The following is a 24,537-nucleotide window of genomic DNA, read 5'->3' as shown; positions in this document are numbered from 1 at the left end:
AAGTTATGAGAATCATCTCCCGGGTGTGTGTGATTGGCTACTATAATGAATTGTATGTGTAGTTTGGATATTTAATAGAACATTAGTAGCAAAGAAAAGAGTCAGTTATATAGGTTTATTTATAACATTGCAGCAGACTTTCACAGTTGCATTTTAGAATCTATACTCTGTATTTGAATATGTAAAACAAAGCAGAAGTAATGACTATTTGAAGTTTCATGCAGTAAAACCTTATCTCAAGCTGTCTCTTACTGTAGTTTTCATGGCTGTTTAAAGTGTACCTGTAAGAAGAAAAAGTGCCCCTGGGGTTGTACTTATCTCGAAGTGGGAGGGGGTGGAGGAGGAGTCTGGATCCTAAAGAGGATTCCCCCATTCTCCACAGTAAAGGGGATCCAGCGCTGGGACCCCTGAAGATCTCCTTGTCGCCCACTTGTCTTCATGAGCGCTAGCGGCTTCCTGCTCAGTCTCCATTGGAAATAGCCGAGCCCAATCAGGGCCGCTCTACTGCACAGGCGTGAAATGTCTGTGCCTGTGCAGTAGAGTGGACCCGATCAGGCTCGGCTATGTAGGGTGGTTTGGCCTGCTCAGCAGTTTGTAAGCAGAGGCGTAGATTTTAGGAAAATATTGAATTGCACGATTTCTGTCAGAAATTGTGATTTCGATTCAATGCACGATTTTCTTCAAATCAAGCTTTAATCGCGAATTTCCCAATGTGCACAGTAACAATTGCAAACATGCACTGACAGAAAATTACATTTTGCACAAATTCACTGTGCCCCACTGCAGCACACAACAGCTATGCAGAACAGATTGCAATGCCACAATTTCACAGTGCCCCACTGCAGACAACAGCTTTGCAGAATAGGTGGCCACAGTCAGTCACACCACAGCACAGTCATCAGCATTATTACGCTGACGCACTGTGCAAAGGAGCTGGAGGCAATACAAGCTTTGATAGATGGGCATATGGGCGGAGACTGCTGCCCGTGATATTTCAATTGACAGGTGTGCGGGGGCGGTGTCTACTGCCCGCCCAGCTAGTAATGTGCTGGTGGAGGCGCTGGGAGGAGTGAGCCGCGCGAGATTGAGAGCCTGCGGGTGGAGTCTGCTGCCCGCTTAGCTGATAGGCTGCAGTGTACAGGGGGAGAGAGTGAGCCACTTTCCCTCCATTGCCGCTGCACGGATCGGCATGCTAGCACAGCGGGAGAGGGGACTGCCATACTGCCTGCAGAGGGGGATAAAAATCGCCACTATGACGATCATGGAATCGCTGTTTTTGTGATCGCGATTTCGATCCTGAAATTATATATCGTTCTGGTCTAGCGTAGATTGGGTTTTCAGTGCCTGGGGGCAAAGACAGTTTCTGCTCCCCCCCCCCCCCCCTGGACAAAATGGGCGTGGCCACACATCAGAATGTGGTCATGGGTGGAGTCAAAAGTTATCTAGATAGCTATATGTACCCCCTTACCCCATTCAGATAGCCAGATGTGTTCCTCTTTAAATAGGTGTGCCTCTTTAGTTAGCCAGATGTGCCCCCTTTAAATAGCCTTATTCTGCTGCTGTTAAAGTGAATGGGAACCCGTATTAAAAAAAAAAAAAGTCAGATACTCACCTAAGGAGAGGGAGGCTCTGGGTCCCATAGACTCTATGGCATAGAGCATTTCCTCTCCCGGTGCCCGATGTTGTCCTGGCTCCCCTGTAGCGATATTCAACCGTTTTGGTCAAATACCGCTGTCTCCCGGCCGAAGGGAGGCTTCGAAATGCTTTGGGAGCCTGAGTGCTCCCGAAGACGGGCCGCTCTACACTGCGCACGCGCGAGTGCCCTCTGACGCACTCGCCTGTGCGCCGCCTGTCTTCGGGAGGACTCGGCTCCCGAAGACTTCCGAAGTCCCCTTGGCGGGGGATGTGAACAGAGGAGCCAGCGCAGCATCTGGAGAGGAGAGGGAAGGCTCATTAGGACCGAGCCTTCCCTCTCCTTAGGTGAGTACCTGCCCTTTTTTTTTAATTTAAATAAGGGTTCCCATTAGCTTTAATGCTTCTGCAGAGGGAGGGAGAGAAGCAAGGGCACTTCGGGCAGCCAGCGAGCCACCTCTCCTGCACGTGGGGGTGCAATGGCCGTGCCGAGCGCCCTCACAGTGCTGCACCCGGGGACTGTTTGTAAGGGTGCATGAAGCCTTCTGGTGTGATAGTGGTGGATGCCATAGGATAGAGTGGACAGCAATTAGCAAAAGTTAATATGATTATAATGTTTATAAGTTTCGAACAACTGATTCAATGTGATCATCTTGTGATAAAATGTTATTGTTTTATTGAATGGGTGAGCTGGAAATTAGATCTAAAGCTAGGTACACATGCTAGTAAAATGGTCTGAGAATCTAGGGCACTCCAGCTGTGGTCAAACTACAAGTCCCATGAGACATTGCAATATTCTGACAGCTGTAAGCATAACCCAGGGAGGCATGATGGGATTTGAAGTTTTGTCACAGCTGCAGTGCGAAGGTTAGCCATCACTGATCTAGGGCATAGACAGGTGTCCCCGGTATCATGCAAAGATCCTTTCTGCCCAATGTCGCCTGGGCGTCATTTTAAGGCTAGTTGCACACATAGCAGAAACACTAGCGTTGCAGAAAACGCTGCGTTTTTGCCGCTACTGGAAGTCTATGGGCCGCAGGAAAAACCGCATATGCGTTTTGTATGCGTGCATTTTTAAAAACGCTGGTTTTGTCGCATAGTATGCAAATAACGCATCAAAAACGCACAAAATGAAAGTCAATGGGAATGCAATGGTATGCATTTTTCATGCTTTTTCCATGTGTTTTTATATCCGTTTTTTCCCCAAAAAATTGTTTTGTGATATATTTCCGCTTCCTGTTGTCTTCCTAGTGATTTACATAGATGGAAATATAAAAATGCATATGCGTTTTGTACCGCAAACGCATTAAGATGCACGCAAAACACTTGAAAAATGCATCTGTGGTAAAAAAAACGACAATGCGGTAAGAACGCTGCAAAAACACACAAAAAACACACACAACATAAAATGTAAACATGACATAAAATGCAGACTTTCTTGTTATATAACATAACGTGTGCACCCAGCCTCACACATAGTGGAGGTGGTTGAAAAGTTAAAGGGAACCTGAGGTGAGAGTGATATGGAGGTTGACATCTTTATTTCCTTTTAAGCAATACCAGTTGCCTGGCAGTCCTGCTGGTCCTCTGCCTCTAATAATTTTAGCCATAGACCCTGAACAAGCATGCAGCAGATCAGGTGTTTCTGACATTATTGTCATAACTGGGAAGATTAGTTGCATGCTTGTTTATGGTGTAATTCAGGCATTACTGCAGCCAAATAGACCAGCAAGACTGCCAGGCAACTGGTATTGTTTAAAAGGAAATAAATATGGCAGCCTCCATGTCACTCTCGCCTCAGGTTCACTTTAATTCAGTAACCACATCTAGGATCGATCACCTCTTAAATCCTCATCCATTTTTAAATTCTCTGTCTGTGACTTTCTTCACCTGCTGCGTTCTGGTCTCGGATTGAACTGTTGACCCACTGTCAGTTCTCTCTATATATCAGACGACAAGTAGGAATTTGCCACTAAAGGTAGCCATCTACCAATGATGGGCAGATTGGACCAAGAGGCAAATCTCTCTCTGATCGAATCTGATCAGAGAGATATGTCGGCTTCCCATAAACCGCAGGCCGATTCCCGATCAATTTCATGCTGAAATCGATCAGAAATCGGCCTTGTGATCCTGCATCCGCTGCCCTGACAGTGTGTGTGTGTGTGTGTGTGTGCGTGTGTGCGTGCGTGCGTGCGTGCGTCCATCCATCCACCACAATGCTCAGTGGGCGTGCGTGCGTCCGTCCGCCACAATGCTCAGTGGGCATGTTCTCTTTCTCTCTCACCCTCTCAGCTTAACATGTATGAATCATTTCCCAGGTTTTTCCTGCCCCTTCCCATCCCTTTGTATTGTTTTCTGGTAGGTGGTGTGGCTGGACTGCCTCCCTCCCTCCCATTATGGCTTAGGGCCTGAGCCCACTGGCGCAGTTGTATCCACTTCTGTCAGCTTTTCAGCATCTCTAACATTGAAGTGTAACTGAAAAGCGGATACAACTGTGTCAGTGGGCTCAGGCCCTTTCTGCGGGGGCTGTGGCACAGGCCGGCACTCTTCCTTCCTCTTGCACTGCTTTCTGGTGGGGGTGTAGCTGGACCGTCACTCACTCTCCCTCCCATTGTGGCGTATTGTTGGGCTTGTGGCACAGGCTGGCACTCTACCTTCCTCTTGCATTGCTTTCTGGTAGGGGCGTGACTGGACTGCCACTCACCTTCCATTGTGGCCTATTGTTGAGGTGGGTCTTGTTCTTTTCCTTCCTTTTGCATTCTTCTGGTTAGGGGTGTGGCCTATGAATTGTGTGCGAGACACAGACTGCCATTCTCTCCTTCTTGCATTGCATTTTGGAACGGGGTGTGACCAGTCTGCTATGCACCCTCTTCATTTCTGTCTACAGGGATGAACTAAATCCACAAAAAAAGGATTCTCCTGCAGAGTATGAAAGGAAGCCTTGCTGGCTATTGCATTGTCAGATTTATATAAATGGATAAAGTTTTGACAAAATAGAGCTTTTTGACACATGATGAAAACAAAATCAGAAATTGTATGTTAAGTTCATGGGAGGTAAAAAGACCAGGCGGGGCTAAACAAGTGTTCCTTGAGTGGTCTGTGGATGCGTAATGTCCCTGCCAGTCCTGATCTATACTGCAGCATGCCTGCCTGACACTGATGTGTACGCCACCAGTCTGGCAAAGCTTCACCTGCAGGCTGAGGATTCATTCACATAAATTAGTGCAGATGGTCGTGTAATCGGAACGAAACGTGTACAATCGCACGCCATCTGCGCCACACTGCAGATCCCATTCACTACAATAAATGGGTCAGCGCTGCGATTCCTGAAAAATGCATGCAACAGCGCATCCCACTTCTGCACAGCGCATATGATGAGAATGTCAGAAGTGCTGTCTATGCACTTCTACCGGTATTGCGTGTTGCACATCATACGCGCTGCTGAAATGCGCACTGCAGCGTATATAGTGAGAACAAGGCCTTACTCCTAGGTGGCTAATACTGCTGCTGGTGCCCAGAAACAAAAATAAAAAATAAAAAAACACAAGTGAGAAATATAAGGAGATCTATTTGGCTGCAGTAGTGTCTGAATAACTCCATAAACCAGCATGCAGCTAATCTTCTGAAATCTGACAATAATGTCAGAAACACCTGATCTGCTGCATGCTTGTTCAGGGTCTATGGCTAAAAGTATTGGAGGCAGAGGAAAAGCAGGGCAGCCACGCAACTAGTATTGTTTAAAAGGAAATACATTTGGCAGCCTCCATATACATCTTGCTTCAAGTGTTCTTTTAAAATGAAGGTAGGTGTAAGCTTACCTTCAGTGATGACAATCGTTCAATAGCCTACTGTGAGGAAACGCGGAAAAGCCCCGCAAAGGCTCAGAGTGAGGCGGCTGTTTCCGCGTCTAACATGGCGGCACAACGCGGAGAAACCACCGCATGGGCAGAGCGGTGGAGTCCGCGTTGGAGGCGGCAGATTGCATGCATGGCAGAGCAGCTGACATTGCGGCCGGACGCGGGGAAACCGCCGCTCGTTTAGAGAGCGGGGCGGCGGTCCCCGCGCCTAAATGAATGGTTACATTGCAAGACATGTCTGGTGTGGCTGGGACTGCTAGTCCACACAGATTCAGAAGGACGCGCGCGCGCGCTGAGAGGCAGAGCTTATATGACAGCCAGAAAAGGGTCAGCTGACCAGGTGGGTCAGCTGACATTTTCACCACCTGCCATTGGTCCAGCACTTAGGGGAGGCGCTGAGAGCGCTTTACTATATATACTGGGTGCTGGGCATTCTCTGGTTGTCTGCCGTTGCGATCACAACGTGGTAGCACTCAGACCTTGTCTGTATCTGTGTTCTAGCATAGTTCCAAAGGTGTTGACATCAAGGCGTTCACACCTTAGCATTAGGAACATTGAATTGTATTATTTGTTATGACCTTCTGCCTGCCTGACTATTCCTCTGAACTCTGATCTTGTACCTTGCTAATTCTGATATTCCGTTGCCAAACCCTGTCTGGTTATTGGATTCCGTATCTGCCTCCTGAATCTGTACCTTATCTGTCTGTGTGTTAACGACCTAGCTTGCCGACCTCGAGAAATGGCCTTACTGTTAGAGGCAGTTCCCAGACCTGTTAGTGACACCCTCCCTCTCGGGTGTCACTCACGCTCTGTCCTCCCTACCCTCAGCCTAGCTCCTCCCCCCTGGAGAGTCTAGGCCATAGGAAGGAACATACTTCTGGAGAAGTACTCAAAGTATACTGTTGCATCTAACACTCACTTGTTCTCTCTGGTGTCCAGAGGTTAGTAGATATATCTGATTATCGGTGATACTGCAGATCACCAATAATCGGGTATATTCTGTATTCCTGGTGAGACTGCAGTTCACCGGTAATCAGATCCTCTCTGTGTTACACCGATCGTTACACCTTCTTGCTAAAATGTGCTCTTAGTGCAACACAACAATGCGCAAGGCTTAAAGGTACAGAAGTAAATACGTACCTAAAGAGAGGGAAGCCTCAGGATACTTTTGAGTATTGGGGGGCTGCTGCCGACCGAAGGAAGCCTCAATAGGATCCTAAGGCTTCCCTCTTTGAAAGGTAAGATATTTAATAGGAAACCTGATTTTGGGCTCGGGTTTGCTTTAATTACCTGAGGAAGTGGCTTCAGGCCACGAAACACGTTGTTTTTTTTGTCCTTGCCAATAAATTGTCTTATTATTGAACGATAGTTATTATTGAAGGTAAGCTTTCACCTACCTTCTTGTTAACTAGTTTTTGGGTGCCTCCATCATTCTACATCTCTATTCAGTCATCACCCAAAAAAGAACCTGTTTTGTTTTAAGATTCACAGATCAGTAAAGTTTTACGTCACGAGCCACAAAAGTCTCAGCCTGTTGGGAACGTTCATTAATCTATAGACTGTGGGGTTACTATACCTGTTCTTTACAAAGTCCAGTCCATCAGGCTGCAGTAACGATCTCTATCTCGGGGAAGGTGTTGAACTATATAACTAAAGCTGAGACATGGAATAAGAAAGGAATGCGAGGAGGTATCTGAGCTGAAGGTCATGTATTAATCCAGCCTGTAATTGTGTGAGATGTGTGGTTAATGGTTATGTCTGTGGAATAAATAATGGGACTCAGTATAAAAGGACAGCTGTGTTTGCACTGCCAGCGTCACAATGGCTGATCAGAGTACAGTAACTGACAAGGACATTATAAGGATAGATGGGGATTAACAAGCTGCCGCCATGCACTGACACAGATGCACCAGTAGGAGGAGCACACTTTACATGTTTTCGTTATTTGCAATTGTCTACTAAATATCATTGTTAAAGCTTAACTAATGGGCACAAAATCAAAAATCTATTCTTTATTTTTAGTTAAAAATTACTCTTATTTTTCTTCTTCATAAAGCATCATTCCCCAGTTTCCCTGTCTCTTATTTGGTACATCTGCCGCACAAAGGAAGTTGCAGGTCATGCTGGGTTTTCTTTTTTTATTCTTTACTTTCCCCTCAGACTTAAAGTGGATCCGAGATGAACTTTTACACATTGCATAATTGTGTTCCTTTCCTATTGTTTATAGGGCATTCTTCAAGCCAAATACTTTTTTGTTTTAATACTCTAATTCCCTATAAACTAAAAAAAAGCCACACCCACAGGTTTTCAGAGAGCCAAGGCACTTTTAGACAGTAGTAAGGGCTTATGGGAGCTCAGTCTGGGCAGGAGGAGGGGGAGGTATTACTAGCCAGAGATTTCAGAGGCAGAGGGGAGGAGGGGGGGATTAGGTGTTTTGCTCAAGATGCAGATAAGCCTGCCTCTGTGTAATGTTTACAAACAACATGGCTGCTGTCATTGTATCACAGGATTAAATAATCATATTCTATTAAAGCTGTTTGCAGCTAGATTTGCTGTGTAAACTATCTAAACTTTAGATAAGATATATAGACAAGTTGCTTGTTTCAGTTAGTTTTTCATCTCGGATCCGCTTTAACTAATGCAGCATGATTGGCCAAAGCCTCTTTTCCTCTCTGATTGGCCAATATTTCTCAACGCACTTTCTACTGCAGAGCTGGGTGGGAGTGTCTAAAGACTGGGAGGGGGGCGGGCAATAAAACACATACCGAGTAAGGGAGAAAATTATGGCAGGAATGGCTTCAAGATAGACACATTCAGAATGGAAAATCCTAAGAAGGATTTTCTCTTTATTTACTATAGAAAAATCACTGACATCAAAATGTGGACAGTGCAATACATATTTTATGCAAGTACAGGTAGTCCCCGGTTAACAAACGAGATGTGGACTGTAGGTTCGTTCTTAATCTGAATCTGTTCTTAAGTTTTAACATTGTGCCATTAATGTCCCCTGTGCCTCCCTTGTCCCCTCTGTGTCACCTCTGCCCTTTGTACCTGTTTATACAAGTTAAAAAGGCATTTTTTCTTTGATTTTTTTTTTTTAAATCGAAGTCCAATTAAAAAGAAAAAAATTTGACTTGTTCTCATGGAAACACAGAATCTATGCCGTTCGTAAGTAGGGGACTACCTGTAGAGCAAGCATTTATCTACTTTTTTTTTAGATAGTATGGCTGACAGGTCCACTTTAAACAACAACAACAACAACAACAAAAAATGCATATGTATTAATGTACACTTATTCCAGAATAAAATGCGCTACAATTGTATTTTTCCTTATGCAGCTGTCACTTGCAGTAGTTTGTAAAAGTCTGACCATTCTGACAGGTTTTGGACTAGTCCTTCTCCTCGTGGGATTCTCAGTCTTTTCTTTATTTTTAAAAGCATTTATTATTATTATTATTTAGCATTTATATAGCGCCGACATATTACGCAGCGCTGTACAGTGTATATATATATCTTTATATATTTACTGAACAGAAGTTTCTCAATCCAACTGCTAAAGTAGTGTGCCATTGAGTAGAGAGACTGACTGGCATCTTTGTTCAGATCCTTTCCATAGAGTACTTCTGTAAAGAATAAAGAAAATACTGGTACTCCCCCGTGGGAAATGGGCTAGTCAAAAATCTGTCATATCTGACAGATTTTTACTGCCTACTGTAAATTATAGCAACGTAGGAGAAAAGCAGTTTATCATGTATTTTACTCTGGCAGAAATGTACTTAGAAGTATGCATTTTTGCAGTAGTGGTCCTTTAAGATTTGGGATTTAATGGTAACCTAAAGCGGATTAAGAAAAAAAATGATGGCTACTTACCTAGGTAGAGTGAAGCCTCTGGGTATTCCACAGGTTTCCTGTGTTCCTCTCACTACCCACCATTGCTCCTTGCTCCCTGCTGCCCAGAGCTTGTTGGATATGTTCTTGTGGTCACACTTCCTCCGTTGTATGAGTGTGGCACATGTGCGAGTATGGCCACGTCTGGGCAGTAAGCTGAAGTGGCTTTTATAGGGTCCTTATCTGCAGTGTGGTCTCGAGGATGTGTGAAGCCTCTGGAGGATCTAGAAGCTCCCTCTTCATAGGCGATTTCTTCATGAAAATGGCCATTAAGTGTTTGTTATTTTGGAATCAAACAATTTTGGAATAAAAACAATTTAGGATATTGATTACAAGTTGAAACAAGAAACGGCTAAAAATGTGACATCCCAAATTATTAGAGTCCTGGCCACTTATAGGCAATAGTGTACCGTTTCTGAGCCACAACCGACAACAATCTCTTAGAATAGTTCTTTACTAGATTGGCACAGGTCTGCTGAAGAATTATGGCCCATTCTTCCATTGCAGACTGTTCTAGCTGGTATACATTTATGGTTCTGAGCATGGACATTCACTTTGAGCACCCGCCACAGATTCTCAATAGGATTGAGGTCTGGGCGGGTCACTACAGTATCCTAGTTTTGGTATCCTTGAGGAACTGTTGGACTAAGCGGCGTGTTCTGTTCCTATAGGGGGCGGGGTGCACTGTACGGCACGGGAGTGATGTCACATGGTGGACGTGGTGCGAGGGGAAAACAATGCTGTAAGAATCAAACAAAATCACAGTTCTGACCTGCAGAGCTACCCCTCCTGTGGGTAGACCTCAGAGGAGGTAATAGCGCAGAGCAGGTAAGGTGGGAGGGGTCAGTGAGTGGAATGTAGCACAGTTAGGTGTGTGGGAAGATCAGACAATGTGGTTAATGGGTAGGAGAGCTGACAGCAGGGGGTAATAGCACAGGGGGGGGGGGGGTAAGGTGGGAGGAGTCAGTGAACGGGATGTAGCACAGGTAGGTGTGTGGGGAGAGCAGTGTAGTTGCTGGGTAGGAGAGCTGACAGCAGAGGGTAATGGCACAGAACAGGGGTAGGTAAGGTGGGAGGGGTCATTGAGTGGGATGTAGAACAGGTAGGTGTGTGGACAGATCAGACGGTGGTTGCTGGGTTGGAGAGCTGCAGCAGGGGGTAATAACAGAGCAGGGGTGGGTAAGGTGGGGAGGGGTCAGTGAGTGGGATGTAGCACAGGTAGATGTGTGGGAAGAGCAGACAGTGTGATTGCTGGATTGGAGAGCTGACAGCAGTGGGTAATGGCATAGAGCAGGGGTAGGTAAGGTGGGGAGGGGTCTGTGAGTGGGATGTAGCACAGGTAGATGTGTGGGGAGAGCAGACAGTGTGATTGCTGGATAAAAGAGCTGACAGCAGTGGGTAATGGCATAGAGCAGGGGTAGGTAAGGGGGAGGGGTCTGTGAGTGGGATGTAGCACAGGTAGATGTGTGGGGAGAGCAGACAGTGTGATTGCTGGATAGGAGAGCTGACAGCAGTGGGTAATGGCATAGAGCAGGGGTAGGTAAGGTGGGGAGGGGTCTGTGAGTGGGATGTAGCACAGGTAGATGTGTGGGGAGAGCAGACAGTGTGATTGCTGGATAAGAGAGCTGACAGCAGTGGGTAATGGCATAGAGCAGGGGTAGGTAAGGTGGGAGGGGTCAGTGAATGGGATGTAGCACAGGTAGATGTGTGGGGAGAGCAGATAGTGTGATTGCTGGATAGGAGAGCTGACAGCAGTGGGTAATGGCATAGAGCAGGGGTAGGTAAGGTGGGAGGGGTCAGTGAATGGGATGTAGCACAGGTAGATGTGTGGGGAGAGCAGACAGTGTGATTGCTGGATAGGAGAGCTGATAGCAGTGGGTAATGGCACAGAGCAGGGGTAGGTAAGGTGGGAGGGGGCAGTGAGTGGGATGTAGCACAGGTAGGTGTGTGGGGAGAGCAGACAGTGTGATTGCTGGATAGGAGAGCTGATAGCAGTGGGTAATGGCACAGAGCAGGGGTAGGTAAGGTGGGAGGGGGCAGTGAGTGGGATGTAGCACAGGTAGGTGTGTGGGGAGAGCAGACAGTGTGATTGCTGGATAGGAGAGCTGACAGCAGTGGGTAATGGCACAGAGCAGGGGTAGGTAAGGTGGGAGGGGGCAGTGAGTGGGATGTAGCACAGGTAGGTGTGTGGGGAGAGCAGACAGTGTGATTGCTGGATAAGAGAGCTGACAGCAGTGGGTAATGGCACAGAGCAAGGGTAGGTAAGGTGGGAGGGGTCAGGGAGTGGGATGTAGCACAGGTAGGTGTGTGGGGAGAGCAGTGTAGTTGCTGGGTAGAAGAGCTGACAGCACGGGGTAATAGCACAGAGCAGGGGTGAGTTGGACAGTTAGGCACAATACATACAAACTATTATCAAAAATTATTTTCCGAAAAACTCTTTTAATGCTTTAAAATATTGTGTTACAGAAATCTGCATTAAACTGATTCTTCTCAATATTAACAGATGAAAAGAAAAGCTGTTGTTTAGCAGTGCACAGTGCTGTGTGTTATCTTCCAAGAGCTGTTCTTTTTTTTTGCCAGCATTGTTAGGGAAATTGGTTGTGATAACATTCAGCATGCATTATCCACACTCTCCCCCCTCCCCTGTAACGTCTGCTGTGACCCACTTTGTTGACATGCTGACCTTGAGCGCATGGAGGCAGGCAAGGGGGAGCAGGATCTGTTCACATGGCAGATGCTGCAGGAATACCACAGTAGACTCCACAACCTTCAAAATGCCAGCTCTGCCGGAAGATTTCCCAAACCAGACATACGGAGACCTCGGCGTTCCGATAACTAATTTCGTCACTGTTTAAATGTCCGTTTTATTTTTAGATGCAGTCACGTTGACCGGCCTCTACGAGTTTATATCAGATTCTCTGTTTTCTTTGTGAATTAGCGCATATCCAGCAGATCTGAAATACATTTAAAGAGCTCTCGCTATGGTGCTGGTGCTAGTGAACCATATAGCGTTAATGAGCATTACTTAGAAACAAGCAAGTTTGGTTGTGGAAGTTCTCAAGCGTTCTGGGTAATTTGTGACGCTTGATTGTTAGGGGTACGCAGAATAAAACGTGTGCTTGACACTGAGGTCATGACAGCAGTAGGTAGTCTGGCAAAGTCGCTGGGACGTTTGGTTCTTGAGATTGTTGTGGTGCGCTTACACTTGGTTTGCTAAATGGGCATTATTATTTTCCGGGTAGCTAGCCTGTTAGGTTGTTTTGATTATATTGTGTCATTTTTGATTTTTGAATTGCAGTATGAATGTCCTCTTCTAGTTTCACGTACCGTCTTATTGGAACAATTCACACAAATGTATCTGTATATTCGCTTTTGAGTGATTTCTTGTCGAAACAATTCTTTTTACTCCTTACTTCCAAGGGTGCCTGAAACTATATAAGATTTTGCTTGTCGATCAAGCTTTCGATCCTATCATTTTATCGGATTGCAGGTGAATCGGTACCTAAACCAGGGCTCTGGAGTCAGAGTCTTGGAGTTGGTGCAATTTTGGGTACCTGGAGTCGGAGTCAGATGATTTTTGTACCAACTCCACAGCCCTGGTAGGGTATTAGACTAAGGAGTCAGAGCAATTTTGGGTACCTGGACTTGGAGTCGGTGGTTTCATAAACGGAGGAGTTGGAGTCGAGTGATTTTTGTACCAACTCCACAGTCCTGACCTCAACAGGCCATTCAATCAAACGTTTGACCCATTTCTGGATGAAAACGATGGAAAGTCTCCGTCGCAAGGGCTCAATCTGGTGTGCAGTGGTAATGGCGTTTGATATGGCCAGGGCTGTGGAGTCTGTACAAAAGTCATCCAACTCCTCAGTTTATGAATCCACCGACTCCGACTCCAGGTACCCAAAATGGCTCCAGCTTATTGACTCAGACTCCACAGCCCTGGATATGGCAATGACCAATGGACCCCCCGCCGGTGTTTCCACGTGTGTATGTGTGTCCCCTTCTGACGCTGTTACACTTGACAATTGTATGTCTGATGAATCCTCAGAATAATTAAGCCAGAAACTTTGTATGTGCTCTGAGATGTAGTACATGTTGATATAGTTTTGCAGCTCTTTGTTAACCTTTTCTTCTTATTGCCCCCACAGAGTGGTAAAAAGGCATCCTGTTTAGTGAAGAGTACAAGACATCATCAAACTGTCCCCCAACAAGCAAGATGTCGAAGACAAAGAGTTCTGAGACAGTGAGGGTGGTGGTGCGCTGCCGACCCATGAACAGCAAAGAAACTGCAGCAGGGTTCGATAAAGTGGTGGATGTGGACGTAAAGCTTGGTCAAGTGTCGGTGAAGATTCAAAAAGGAGCCAGTAACGATTTGCCGAAGACCTTCACCTTTGATGCCGTTTACGACAGTAACTCTAAGCAGGTTGAACTGTACGATGAGACGTTCAGACCATTGGTTGACTCGGTCTTGCTGGGGTTTAATGGAACCATCTTCGCATATGGCCAAACGGGAACTGGGAAGACTTTCACGATGGAGGGGTTAAGGACTGACCCTGAGAAGAGAGGTGTCATACCAAATTCATTTGAACACATCTTTACCCACATATCTCGTTCTCAGAACCAACAGTATTTGGTGAGGGCTTCTTATCTAGAGATCTACCAGGAAGAGATTCGAGATCTTCTTTCCAAAGACCAATCCAAACGTCTAGAGCTTAAAGAGAGACCTGACACTGGTGTCTATGTGAAGGACCTGTCCTCCTTCGTCACGAAAAGCGTGAAGGAGATTGAACATGTCATGAATGTGGGCAACCAAAACCGCTCAGTGGGTGCCACTAATATGAATGAACACAGTTCCCGCTCGCATGCCATTTTCATGATCACCATTGAGTGCAGCGAGATTGGTTTAGATGGTGAGAATCATATCAGGGTAGGAAAGCTCAACCTGGTGGACTTGGCAGGAAGTGAACGTCAAGCAAAGACTGGAGCTCAAGGTGAACGGTTAAAAGAAGCTACCAAAATTAACTTATCTCTTTCGGCACTGGGAAATGTTATATCTGCCCTTGTTGATGGCAGAAGTACTCACATACCCTACCGAGACTCTAAGCTTACAAGGCTCCTGCAGGACTCTTTGGGGGGCAACGCCAAGACGGTTATGGTGGCCAATATTGGGCCTGCCTCTTATAATGTAGAGGAGTCTCTGACAACTCTACGCTATGCAAACCGTGCCAAAAATATCAAGAACAAGCCTAGAGTCAATGAAGATCCAAAGGACGCCTTATTGCGTGAGTTCCAAGAGGAGATTGCAAGGCTAAAAGCTCAGCTAGAGAAGAGGGTGGTGGGTAAGAGGCGAAGAAGAGGTAGAAGGAGGCCTGGATTTGAGGGAGCAGCAGAAGATGAAGAAGAAGGAGACCTCTATGATGGAGATGAAGTTGGTGATGACAAAGACTACTGGAAAGAACAGCAGGAGAAACTGGAGATTGAGAAGAAGGCCATTGTTGACGATCACAGTTTAGTGGCAGATGAAAAACAAAAGCTCCTGAAGGAAAAGGAGAGGAAAATGGATGACTTACGGAGAGAAAAAGAAGCAATGGAGATGCTGACAGCTAAAGTCAAGGTAAAAAATAACTGAAATGCATGACTTCGACACTGCAAGTCTGACACTCTGAGATATGTGAGGGTGCAGGCTAGTGTTGTACCATAATTTCTGGTTGAACTCGATAGACGTATGTCTTTTTTCAACCCAATTAACCATGTGACTTGCTTAATCAGGGTCACCGATCAATTTGGCACCCACTAGCTCTGAAAGCTCAAAGTACACCTGTCTTTTTAACAAACTTGTTAAAGTAACCTGGACATCCTTGTAATGTAGCGTCTGTGTAGAATTCTAGGGTGTCAAACTCAATTACATAATTTACCTTCTCTATTGCTGCTTCGAGATGCCTCTGAGCTTCCTAAGAGCCACATGCTCTATGCTGCATACCTCTGGCTCCGAATGCATGTCACATGATCAGATGCTGGAGGTATGGAAACACAGAGTGTGCCACTACCAGTAGGACAGAAGAGACCCGATGCATCACTGGAGCAGGTAAGTATTGCACTCCTTGTGGGGATGGGGTGGGGGGTGTTTTACTAGGCACACACTGGAAGTTTGGATCCTAGGAGTGCACCCCTTGCTAATTTTGCTAAGCGTTCCCATGGGTCGTTGTTGCACTTTGGCTCAAACTTCTGGTTATTGGTTTCAACCAGTGTTACAGACTACCCAGCAAGATCATGGTAAACCAGAACTCATTGGAGTGTGTAAGGGGCTACCATAGACCAAAATGCCCTCTTTCTAAAATGCTATGCAAAACAAAAATTGGTTGGAGTGAGCTCTAAGATGTCTCCCAGTGCATCACTGCTGAAATATGCAAATAAACTATTGTTGCCTCTGTGGGCTAAACACACCTCCAGATCCGATGGAATGCAATGATGTGCCAGCTTGTTAATATTACACATCCACACTAATCCAACATGCATACAGACTGTTTCAAATTGATTGATCCTCATCAGTGCATGGCATGGATTAATGTGGCTCTATGGAGTAGGACTTGAAACACCCAGAATTACAGTCTACCATAAACATTGACATTTGAAGCTCTCGAGAGCCTCGTAAAATGGCAAGGCATTTAGCCTCCGGGCCTTGATTTTGACACCTGTGGCCTAGATCCTAGGTTCTCAACGTGTGGTACGCGTACCCCAGGGGGTACTTCTGATTGTTCCAGGGGGTACTCGGGCTGGATATACTTAACCAAAAATAAGAAATTTAGAGTTTTGTAAATAATAAATCTTATTTAAACAACACCCAATTAGTGTTTTAGCTAATTTAAAGCAATGGTAAATGCTTGGAAATTGATTAGAACCATTTATCATGTACCACAATTAAATATATATTTGTCAAGAGGTACTTGTGATAATGTTTCCTATGCTAGGGGGTACTTGGTGAGTACAGGGCTTTAAAAGGGGTACATACCAATAATATGTTGAGAAACACTGGCCTAGATCATTGACATCAGTCTTGTAAACAATCAATGTCTGTGGCCCAGATTTCTATACATTGAATGAGCTACCAGTCCAACATAATGAGAGTATTTTGTCACTTGGGGACAAAGGAAGGATTTAGGGCTGGCCACTCTTTCAAATATGTCTGCATCTGCGAAAAACGGTTGATCTGTACAACCCTAGGGTCATTGGTCAGTAAAAATCGCTACATACAAGTGTGTTCTGTCACATGAGCACACTTGTAAACAATATGATGTTACTTCTGGGTTGCTACATATCATACTGACCAGTCAAAAACCAGACAGAAGTTCTGAGAATGTGTTAAAACAACATGGAAGCGGCCCTGAAAAAAAGTTGGATACTCATCTATGTAGAGTGAAGGCTCTGGGTCTCGACTTAGATCCTTCCCAGTCCTCTTCCCATGCCCTTGGTCCACTGCTACTCTACAAACTAGTTGAATTCGCCTTCAGTATTCCTCAGAAGGCTTCGGAAGTACTTGCGTCCCTGAGTACTTCTGAAAGACAAGCTGGTACGTACTGCACATGCACAAGTCCGGGTTTCTGCTTGCACAGTACAGATGCACCCATGTTTGGAAGCACTCTACGACATGAAGACTTCCGAAGCCTTCAGAGGCATCCCAAAAGTGCAAAATTTCAACGCGGGACAGTGGTAGACCATGGGCACAAAGAGAGGACTGGGAAGGATATTGGCCCTCAAGGGGTTTCCACACTTTGCATTATGTTTGGCCCACTCTAGACCACCAGGGAAGCTATATTGGTGGTGAAGCCCTAGATAACCAGTGAAGCCATATGGGGGAAATGGGAGAAATAACTAAACATTATGGAACTGGGCATTAGACCCATGGGAACTTAGGGAGGAAGATGGCCAGTAGACATTGAGGTTGTCCGTGACTAGATCCCAGTGTACAATTTCGGCCCACTTTGTATTTGAGTTTGACACCCCTGCTCTATAGGATCCAAAACTTTCCCTCTACGTGGCTGAGTAACTTTTTTTTTTTTTTTTTCAAGGTTGCTACAGTATTGCTAAATGGAAGCTTATTGGCAATTGTTGAATGCAGTTATTGTGGAAACAAAAGGCAGCCATGCTTGTTGCTGACACACCAACTGTTATTACGCTGGACTTCTGACCCGGCCCTGTTTTTAAGGCTTTTCAAAATTGAGGAACGGGATTCTTGTCCCATGACTTAATATTTGAAATACATGCATTAATAACTTGTGTATACAATAAGGGGGTAGGGATGTGTGGGATGTCTACCATGCACTGTGGAGGCTGGTACCTGTTTTTTTTTTTTAGCGTTTAGGGAGCGCTTTCAATCGCTAGCGATTTCCCTAAACGCTCTGCCAATGTAAAGGGATGGGACAAATTCCACCAGAGGACATGCAGCATTTTGGGAGCGTTTACATTCTGATGAATTGTATAGGAGCAGGGAAATCGTTCCCAAAATCGCTTGCAAAACGCTATCACAAATCTCTAGCAATTGTGATAGCATCAGTGCTTTCTAGTGGGTTCCAGGCCTAAATCTACATGTAAGTATTGTAATCCCAAGATTAATATCGACTGTGTCCCCCAGGCTATGGAAAGCAAGCTTCTGGTTGGTGGAAAGAACATTGTCGATCACACCAATGAGCAGCAGAAGATTCTGGAGCAGAAGAGGCAAGAGATTGCGGAGCAGGCAAGTTATCCCCCCCCCCTTTTTTTTTTCTTGTAAAGGATAGTGTCACAATTTTTAACTTAAAGGCAACCTGAAGTGAGAGAGAGAGAGAGAGAGGAACCCAGAGGCAGCCATCTTTATTCCCTTTTAAACAATGCTGGTTGCCTGGCTGTCATGCTGAGCTTTTGGATTTAGCTGTGTTCGAGTCACACATATGTAACAAGCATGCAGTCAGTGGAGTCACAGCATCTGATTTGCATGTGCGTTCTGGGCCAGTGACTTGTAGTATTCGAGGCGGAGCATCAGCAGAGAAATCAGGCATCCTGCATTGTTTTATAAGGGAATGAAAATGGCAGCCTCGGTATTCCTCTCACTTCAAGTTACCTTTAAAGAGGTAATTAAAAAAAAAAAACATACAATCTTGAACCTCCTGTGGGTAAGTTCAATTTAAAATGTTTAAAAAGTAAAGGTGTAAGCAGTTTTAAAATGCCTTTCAGTATGCTGATGACTTCATTATTCTAGCTGGTTCCTAAAAAAAAAAAAAAAAACTGGAATGCAAAAAAACCCCCGGGAATTTTCTCTCCCTAGTGAGCATTTTCATTGATTCACCGATGAGCGGTGGACCAATGAGTATCCTCCCTGTTGCTACAGAATATTCATATTGGTCTTTTGCACTCCAATGGGAGCCTGATGCTTCTGCCAGTGCTTTAATCTATATATCGGGCAGCACGGTGGTTTAGTGGTTAGCGCTCTCGCCTTGCAGCGCTGGGTCCCCGGTTCGTATCCCAGCCAGGTCAACATCTGCAAGGAGTTTGTATGTTCTCCCCTTGTCTGCATGGATTTCCTCCGGGTACTCTGGTTTCCTCCCACATCCCCAAAAAAACATACAGATAAGTTAATTGGCTTCCCCCTAAATAGGCCCTAGACTAAAATATACATGCACTACACTACACATACATAGACATATGTCTAGTATGGTAGGGACTAGATTGTGAGCTCCTTTTAGGGACAGTTAGTGACAAGACTATATATACTCTGTACAGCACTGCAGAAGATGTCGGCGCTATATAAATACTAAATAATAATAATATACCGGTGTAATATCAAATAACGCCTCTGATCATGTTTCCTCTATTGGAAATTAGTGAAGAAACTTGAATCAATGTCCCTTTGCCTGCTCGCTGGGCTTCAGGCTCAGTCCTCGCTTTCGCTTAGACAACGTTGTATTCTGGCTCTATGTCCACTTGGACAAGGCCGGATTTGTACTTTTTACTGCCCTAGGCCAACAGTCAACAACCGCCCCAGTCAGTGACAAGACTATATATTCAATAGTGCTTCAGAAGATGTCAGCGCTATACGTAATAATAATATGGTAGGAGATTAGATTATGATTGTGGTATGAATTCGATCGCAAGCTCCTCTGAGAACAGTGACATGACTGTGTACTCAGTAAAGTTCTGCAGAAGATGTCAGTGCTATATAAATACATGCTTATATGGTAGGACTTTAGAATATGACTATGATAGGATTGGATTGGGAGCTCCTCGGTGGACAGCCAGTGACATGACTATGTACTCTGTAAAGTGCTGCAGACGATGTCAGTGCTATATAAATACATAATTATAATATGGTAGGCCATTAGACTATGACTATCGAAGCACCGCACACAGCGTAAATATGAAGCAGCTTATCTGCTGTCAGCTGCAGGCCTCCCTAGCTCAAGCCCTGCCCTAGGCCACAGCCTATGCAGCCTGCCCACAAATCCGGCAATGCGCTTGGAGAGTGGATACTGCACAACAGGACCCTCGGCTGCTCAGCTTCGGGCTGGAAATTCGGCTTGCGCATGCATGCGAGCTCTATCTGATAGAGAGCACTGACGCTTGTCCTGTGCAGTGTAGCTGAGCGATGGTAGCAGCAGTGGCAGAAGACTGGAATGGGGGTGGCTCCAGATACGCTATGAATGCACCATTGTGCATCTGGCATTGCGGGAACTAGGGTTGGTCAATGAGATGCAAATAATTTCCCGTTGATGCAGGATTATGCACATTTGGTATGCAAATTTGTGCAGCTTGGAAATGGACCACTCGAATTTTACCTCAGCAGGATTTGAGTGGTTCATTTTCAAGCTGCATAATTTTGCTTACCAAATTTGCATAATGCTGCATAAACTCAAACTCCTTGAACATCCCTAGAGGGAACCCAGACTGACAGCAGGGGTGTTGGAAAGGACTGTTGCAGCTGTCTGTTGCATACACACACAGAATTACTGTCAGCTGTCAGCATGATGAGATAGACATGTGTATGTACAGTGCCAAGCACACAAATAACTATGCTGTGTTCCTTTTTTTTCTTTCTCTGCCTGAAAGAGTTAAACATCAGGTATGTTAGTGGCAGTTCCTGGGCTACAGTGTGACCCTCACTGATAAGAAATTACAACTATAAAACACTTTCCTAGCAGAAAATAGCTTCTGAGATCAGGGAAGAGATAATATAGTTTATAGTTTTTAGCTCTGGCATACTTCAATGAATGTGTCATTGAGCAAAAAACTGTAAAAACTTAAAAAGTAGATTTAAATATAAAATACAACTGTGGAGTATCTTAAAAAGTCATTTTTAGGAGGAAGACTATATATACAATGGTTTATTTCATTAGTTTATTTTCACCTCGGGTGTCTGTAATGGGGCCCTAGGCAAGGCGGTATATTTGGGGCCCCCTTGTGGTCTTTTAGGTAAGTTGAAGTGGAGAGAGGTCAAAGGAGGTGGCAGGTGGGCCCTTCGACACCCACTAGGCCCCAAGCACCTGCCTAGGTTGTCTGATGGATGATGATCCTGCTCTGAGTTTAGGCATTGAATAAAGTGCCATTACTGTTATCCTACAGCTGCCTTTGTGTTGTATGTTTTCTTTTGTGGAATTTTATCCCTCCTTGCATCGTATGGGAGGGGACCAGGCTTGACGTCTGTCTCTGTGATTCAGAAACGGCGAGAGCGGGAGATCCAGCAGCAGATGGAGAGTCGTGACGAGGAGACGCTGGAGCTGAAAGAGACGTACAGTTCCTTACAGCAGGAGGTCGATATAAAGACCAAGAAACTGAAAAAGGTAAAATCTACAAGCAGTCCTAAGATTCGCCAATGTGAAATATGAATGACGGAGACGGTCTGGGGAAGGGACATGCTGCACTTGACTATTCCTGTGCTAAGTGTGTTTGTAATTAAGCGGGCCTAAAAGGCCTTAAAGCAACAAGCAAAATATGCATGAGATTCACTGGATCTTTTTTTTTGTAACATTATCACCATCTTGTTGCCATTCCAGCTGTTTTCCAAGCTTCAGGCGGTGAAGGCGGAGATTCACGATCTGCAGGAGGAGCACATAAAGGAGCGGCAAGAGTTGGAGCAGACGCAGAATGAGCTCACCCGAGACCTGAAACTAAAGTAAGAGGGTGTGTCATTCTCCTGAAAGTGGGCTGGGCTGCTAACCCTTCTTGTTGGTTAATGAAACCGTTCATCACATTAAAGGACCAATAGGGAGGTTTGAAAGATCGAAAGGGAGGAACTTCCACCTGACATTAGGTTTTCTCCTGACGCTCTTGACAAACAGGTTCTATTCTTCCTTGAAGAAAGAAAATCTGATTTGGTCTGGGTGGCAGTTTTCACTGTAGGTAACCTGTGATTAAACAAATTTACGATGTAATGCAAAATTTAAAAAGTGCCTCGTGCTACTCGTATGACGCCAGTGGAGCTGTGGAGGCACAAAACAGATTGTTGGCTACACATATCCATAGATATTCGAGCCAAAGCAAGTCTCATGTACACAACATTGAACAAGCCCGCACTGGGACAGATACCTGCAAGGACAAAAAGCTTGATAATGATCTTACCTGAGGTTGCTAGCAGGGCCACGGGCCCCCAAACCATGTGGAATGCATTTAACAGCTGGTGGGAGGGCAGCTAAAGATCCAGCTCTACAAATTTGCTCTCATGACCTGAGATTGAGTTGGGTTCAGCTCATGAACTAAGCTAAAGGCGGAGACCGAAGTAATTTTGCACTAGTTAACTAAGAAACCGCCACCCAGATGAAGCCCCAATATTTTTGCCTGAAGTCGATCACTAATATTACTTATTAATAGTTCAAATTTGAAGCAGACTTTTTTCTTTAGTAATTCCCCCGTTCCCTAAACTCATCAAGGATATAAAGTGGCTTAAGTTGGGTCTGAAGGATGGCAGCTGTGCTATTGCAGAGGCCTGGAGTCCCATGATGTCTTCTGGGAAGTTTGGGGTAGGGATGGTCAATGAAATGCAAATCATTTCAAGTTGGTGCAGCATTATGCAAATTTTGTATGCAGCTTGAAAAAGAACCAATCAAAAAGTGCTGAGGTAAAATTCGATTGGTACGGTTTCAAGCTGCATACCTTTGCATAATCCTGCATCAGCTCAAAATTATTTGCATCCTATTGACCAGTATGGGGGGCGGCATGGGTCACTGATCCTCTTCCCTTAGCTTGCTTGGAGGGTGAGTAAAACTTTAGTAGTCACTAATCTCCACCCCTTATTAAGGTGCCTATATAGCTACCAATTTTGCGGCCCAATCAACCATCTAATTCGATAATTTCACAGAATCAGATGTAGGTAGAAAACAGCAAAGTCTTGTAAAAGTAATACCTTTTAATGGCTAACTGATATTACTTGTATTACTTTTACAAGACTTTGTTTTTTTTCTACCTACATATATTGTTTGGCTAACACGGTACAGAAACATTTTTACAGAATCAGATGAAAATTGGTGGTGCAACAAGCATGCCTGATTGATGAGTCATCCAGTTTCAGGAGGAAATCGTTCAAATGCGTTAATCGCACATGCTTGAAAGGTAGGCAGCAGAGGCAGCAGTGCTTGGCCGATTCCAGATAGCTTTCATGCTGAAATCTGTCGGGAATGGGCCTGTGGTGTATGGGCAGCCAACAGATCTCTCTCTGCTGAGATTCAATCAGAGAGAGATCTGTCTCTTGGTTGATTTGGCCGGCATCCTTAGACAGGTTCATAATCCGCTTTCAGCATTCTTGGTTGCTCTGCACAGTTTCTCCTGTGTTGTGCTGCCTGAGGTTGTTCTCTACTGCGCTCAGTATCACTGTGTTTGTGCTGCAGGCATCTCATTATTGAGAACTTCATTCCTATGGAAGAGAAGAATAAGATGATGAATCGCTGCTATTTTGAAGAGGAGGAGGAGCAGTGGAAGCTTCATCCAATCAGCAGACTAGAGTAAGTGATGACAATGCAGCAGAGCAGTATAACAGTGATCTCTTTGCTTTAGGGCTGTTCACACTGACTGCAGTGGAACGCGGGGCGGCTCCACTCCATTTAAGTGAAGGGGTGGAATTTTACCACTCTCGAAGAAGGGGGTGTGGCTAAGGGAGGAGCCTGGGCAGCCCTGGCATAGTGTCATTCATCTTAAAGTATGTTTTATTGCTGTCTGTGTAAGATCATGGAATGATTTTGCTTGCCCTCTGATCAAGAAATGGCTTAGAATCAGAATCATTTTATTCGCCAAACACGACTGGGTCCTGCCTGGACTTGGATTTGGCATACAGGACTAAAAAGAAAAAACATGAGATAGAACACAGTATTCTGCATAATAATACAATAGCAAACAAAGCAGAGTAACACAATATACATAATATACACAATATACAGAAAGTGTAAATATGATTTGTCGATAACAGTGAAAACCTAATGGGGAGGGCATGGAGAAAGTTCAGGAGGTTGACAGCCGAGGGGGAAAAAATGGCTGTTCTTGTGCCTTTAGGTCTTGGAGGAGATGGCCCGAAACCTCCAGATTGATAGAGGCCAGCTGAAGAAGTGGTGGCCTGGATGTTAGGAATCACTAGCAATCCTCAGAGCTCTGTAATCTGGAATTGTAGAGGAGGGTCCACAGGGAGAGGAGTTTTCCAATGATCCTCTCCGCTGATCTGATGACCCTCTGTAGTTTGATTCTGTCGCTGGTGGAGGAGCCGGCATACCAGACTAGGATGGAAGAGCAGAGGACAGATTCAGTACTAGTGGAATAGAAGCTAGTCAGAAACTCCTGGGCCGTGCCAAACCTCTTCACTTGGCAAAGAAAGAATAGTCACTGCTGTGTTTTCCTCTGGGTGGAGGTAGAGTTGGCCTTCCAGCTCAGGTCATTGGAGATGGTTGTGCCCAGGAGGCAGGCGCAGGGTACGGTTACGACTTCCGTGCCATCATTGTAAGTTGGAGGTGGGGTGGGGGCATGGGGAGTCTGTTATTGTAATGGTAGGTCTGTTGTAGCTGTGAGAGACGGAATAACCACAATAGAACCCTCAAACACCTAGTGCCCCCAAGTCAGAGCTTGCTGCGCATTGTAATAAGTCAAGTATTTGATTCCCTACCGAAAGATGATTTCATACTTGGTGGATGACGCCAGGAGTCGCGCCAAGTTAGAA

General features: G+C 45.2%; 1 protein-coding gene across 2 annotated transcripts in view; it reads left to right on the top strand.

The window, feature by feature from the left end:
• KIF3B (kinesin family member 3B) overlaps window positions 1-24,537 on the top strand; it is a 43,793-nt gene that overhangs the window by 6,711 nt on the left and 12,545 nt on the right. The window contains exons 1-6 of one of the 2 annotated variants that reach the window (XM_068262014.1): window positions 12,080-12,234; window positions 13,526-14,991; window positions 18,007-18,108; window positions 21,062-21,184; window positions 21,398-21,516; window positions 23,225-23,338. In XM_068262014.1, coding sequence (XP_068118115.1) covers window positions 13,594-14,991; window positions 18,007-18,108; window positions 21,062-21,184; window positions 21,398-21,516; window positions 23,225-23,338 — 1,856 coding nt within the window. In that variant the 5' untranslated portion in view covers window positions 12,080-12,234; window positions 13,526-13,593. Of the gene's footprint in view, window positions 1-12,079; window positions 12,235-13,525; window positions 14,992-18,006; window positions 18,109-21,061; window positions 21,185-21,397; window positions 21,517-23,224; window positions 23,339-24,537 lie in introns of those variants that run through there. The other variant, XM_068262013.1, reaches the window with a different exon arrangement.

This window comes from Hyperolius riggenbachi, chromosome 12 (genome assembly GCF_040937935.1).
Source record: "Hyperolius riggenbachi isolate aHypRig1 chromosome 12, aHypRig1.pri, whole genome shotgun sequence".
Lineage (NCBI taxonomy): Eukaryota > Metazoa > Chordata > Amphibia > Anura > Hyperoliidae > Hyperolius > Hyperolius riggenbachi.
This window is presented reverse-complemented; position numbering and strand designations above follow the sequence as displayed.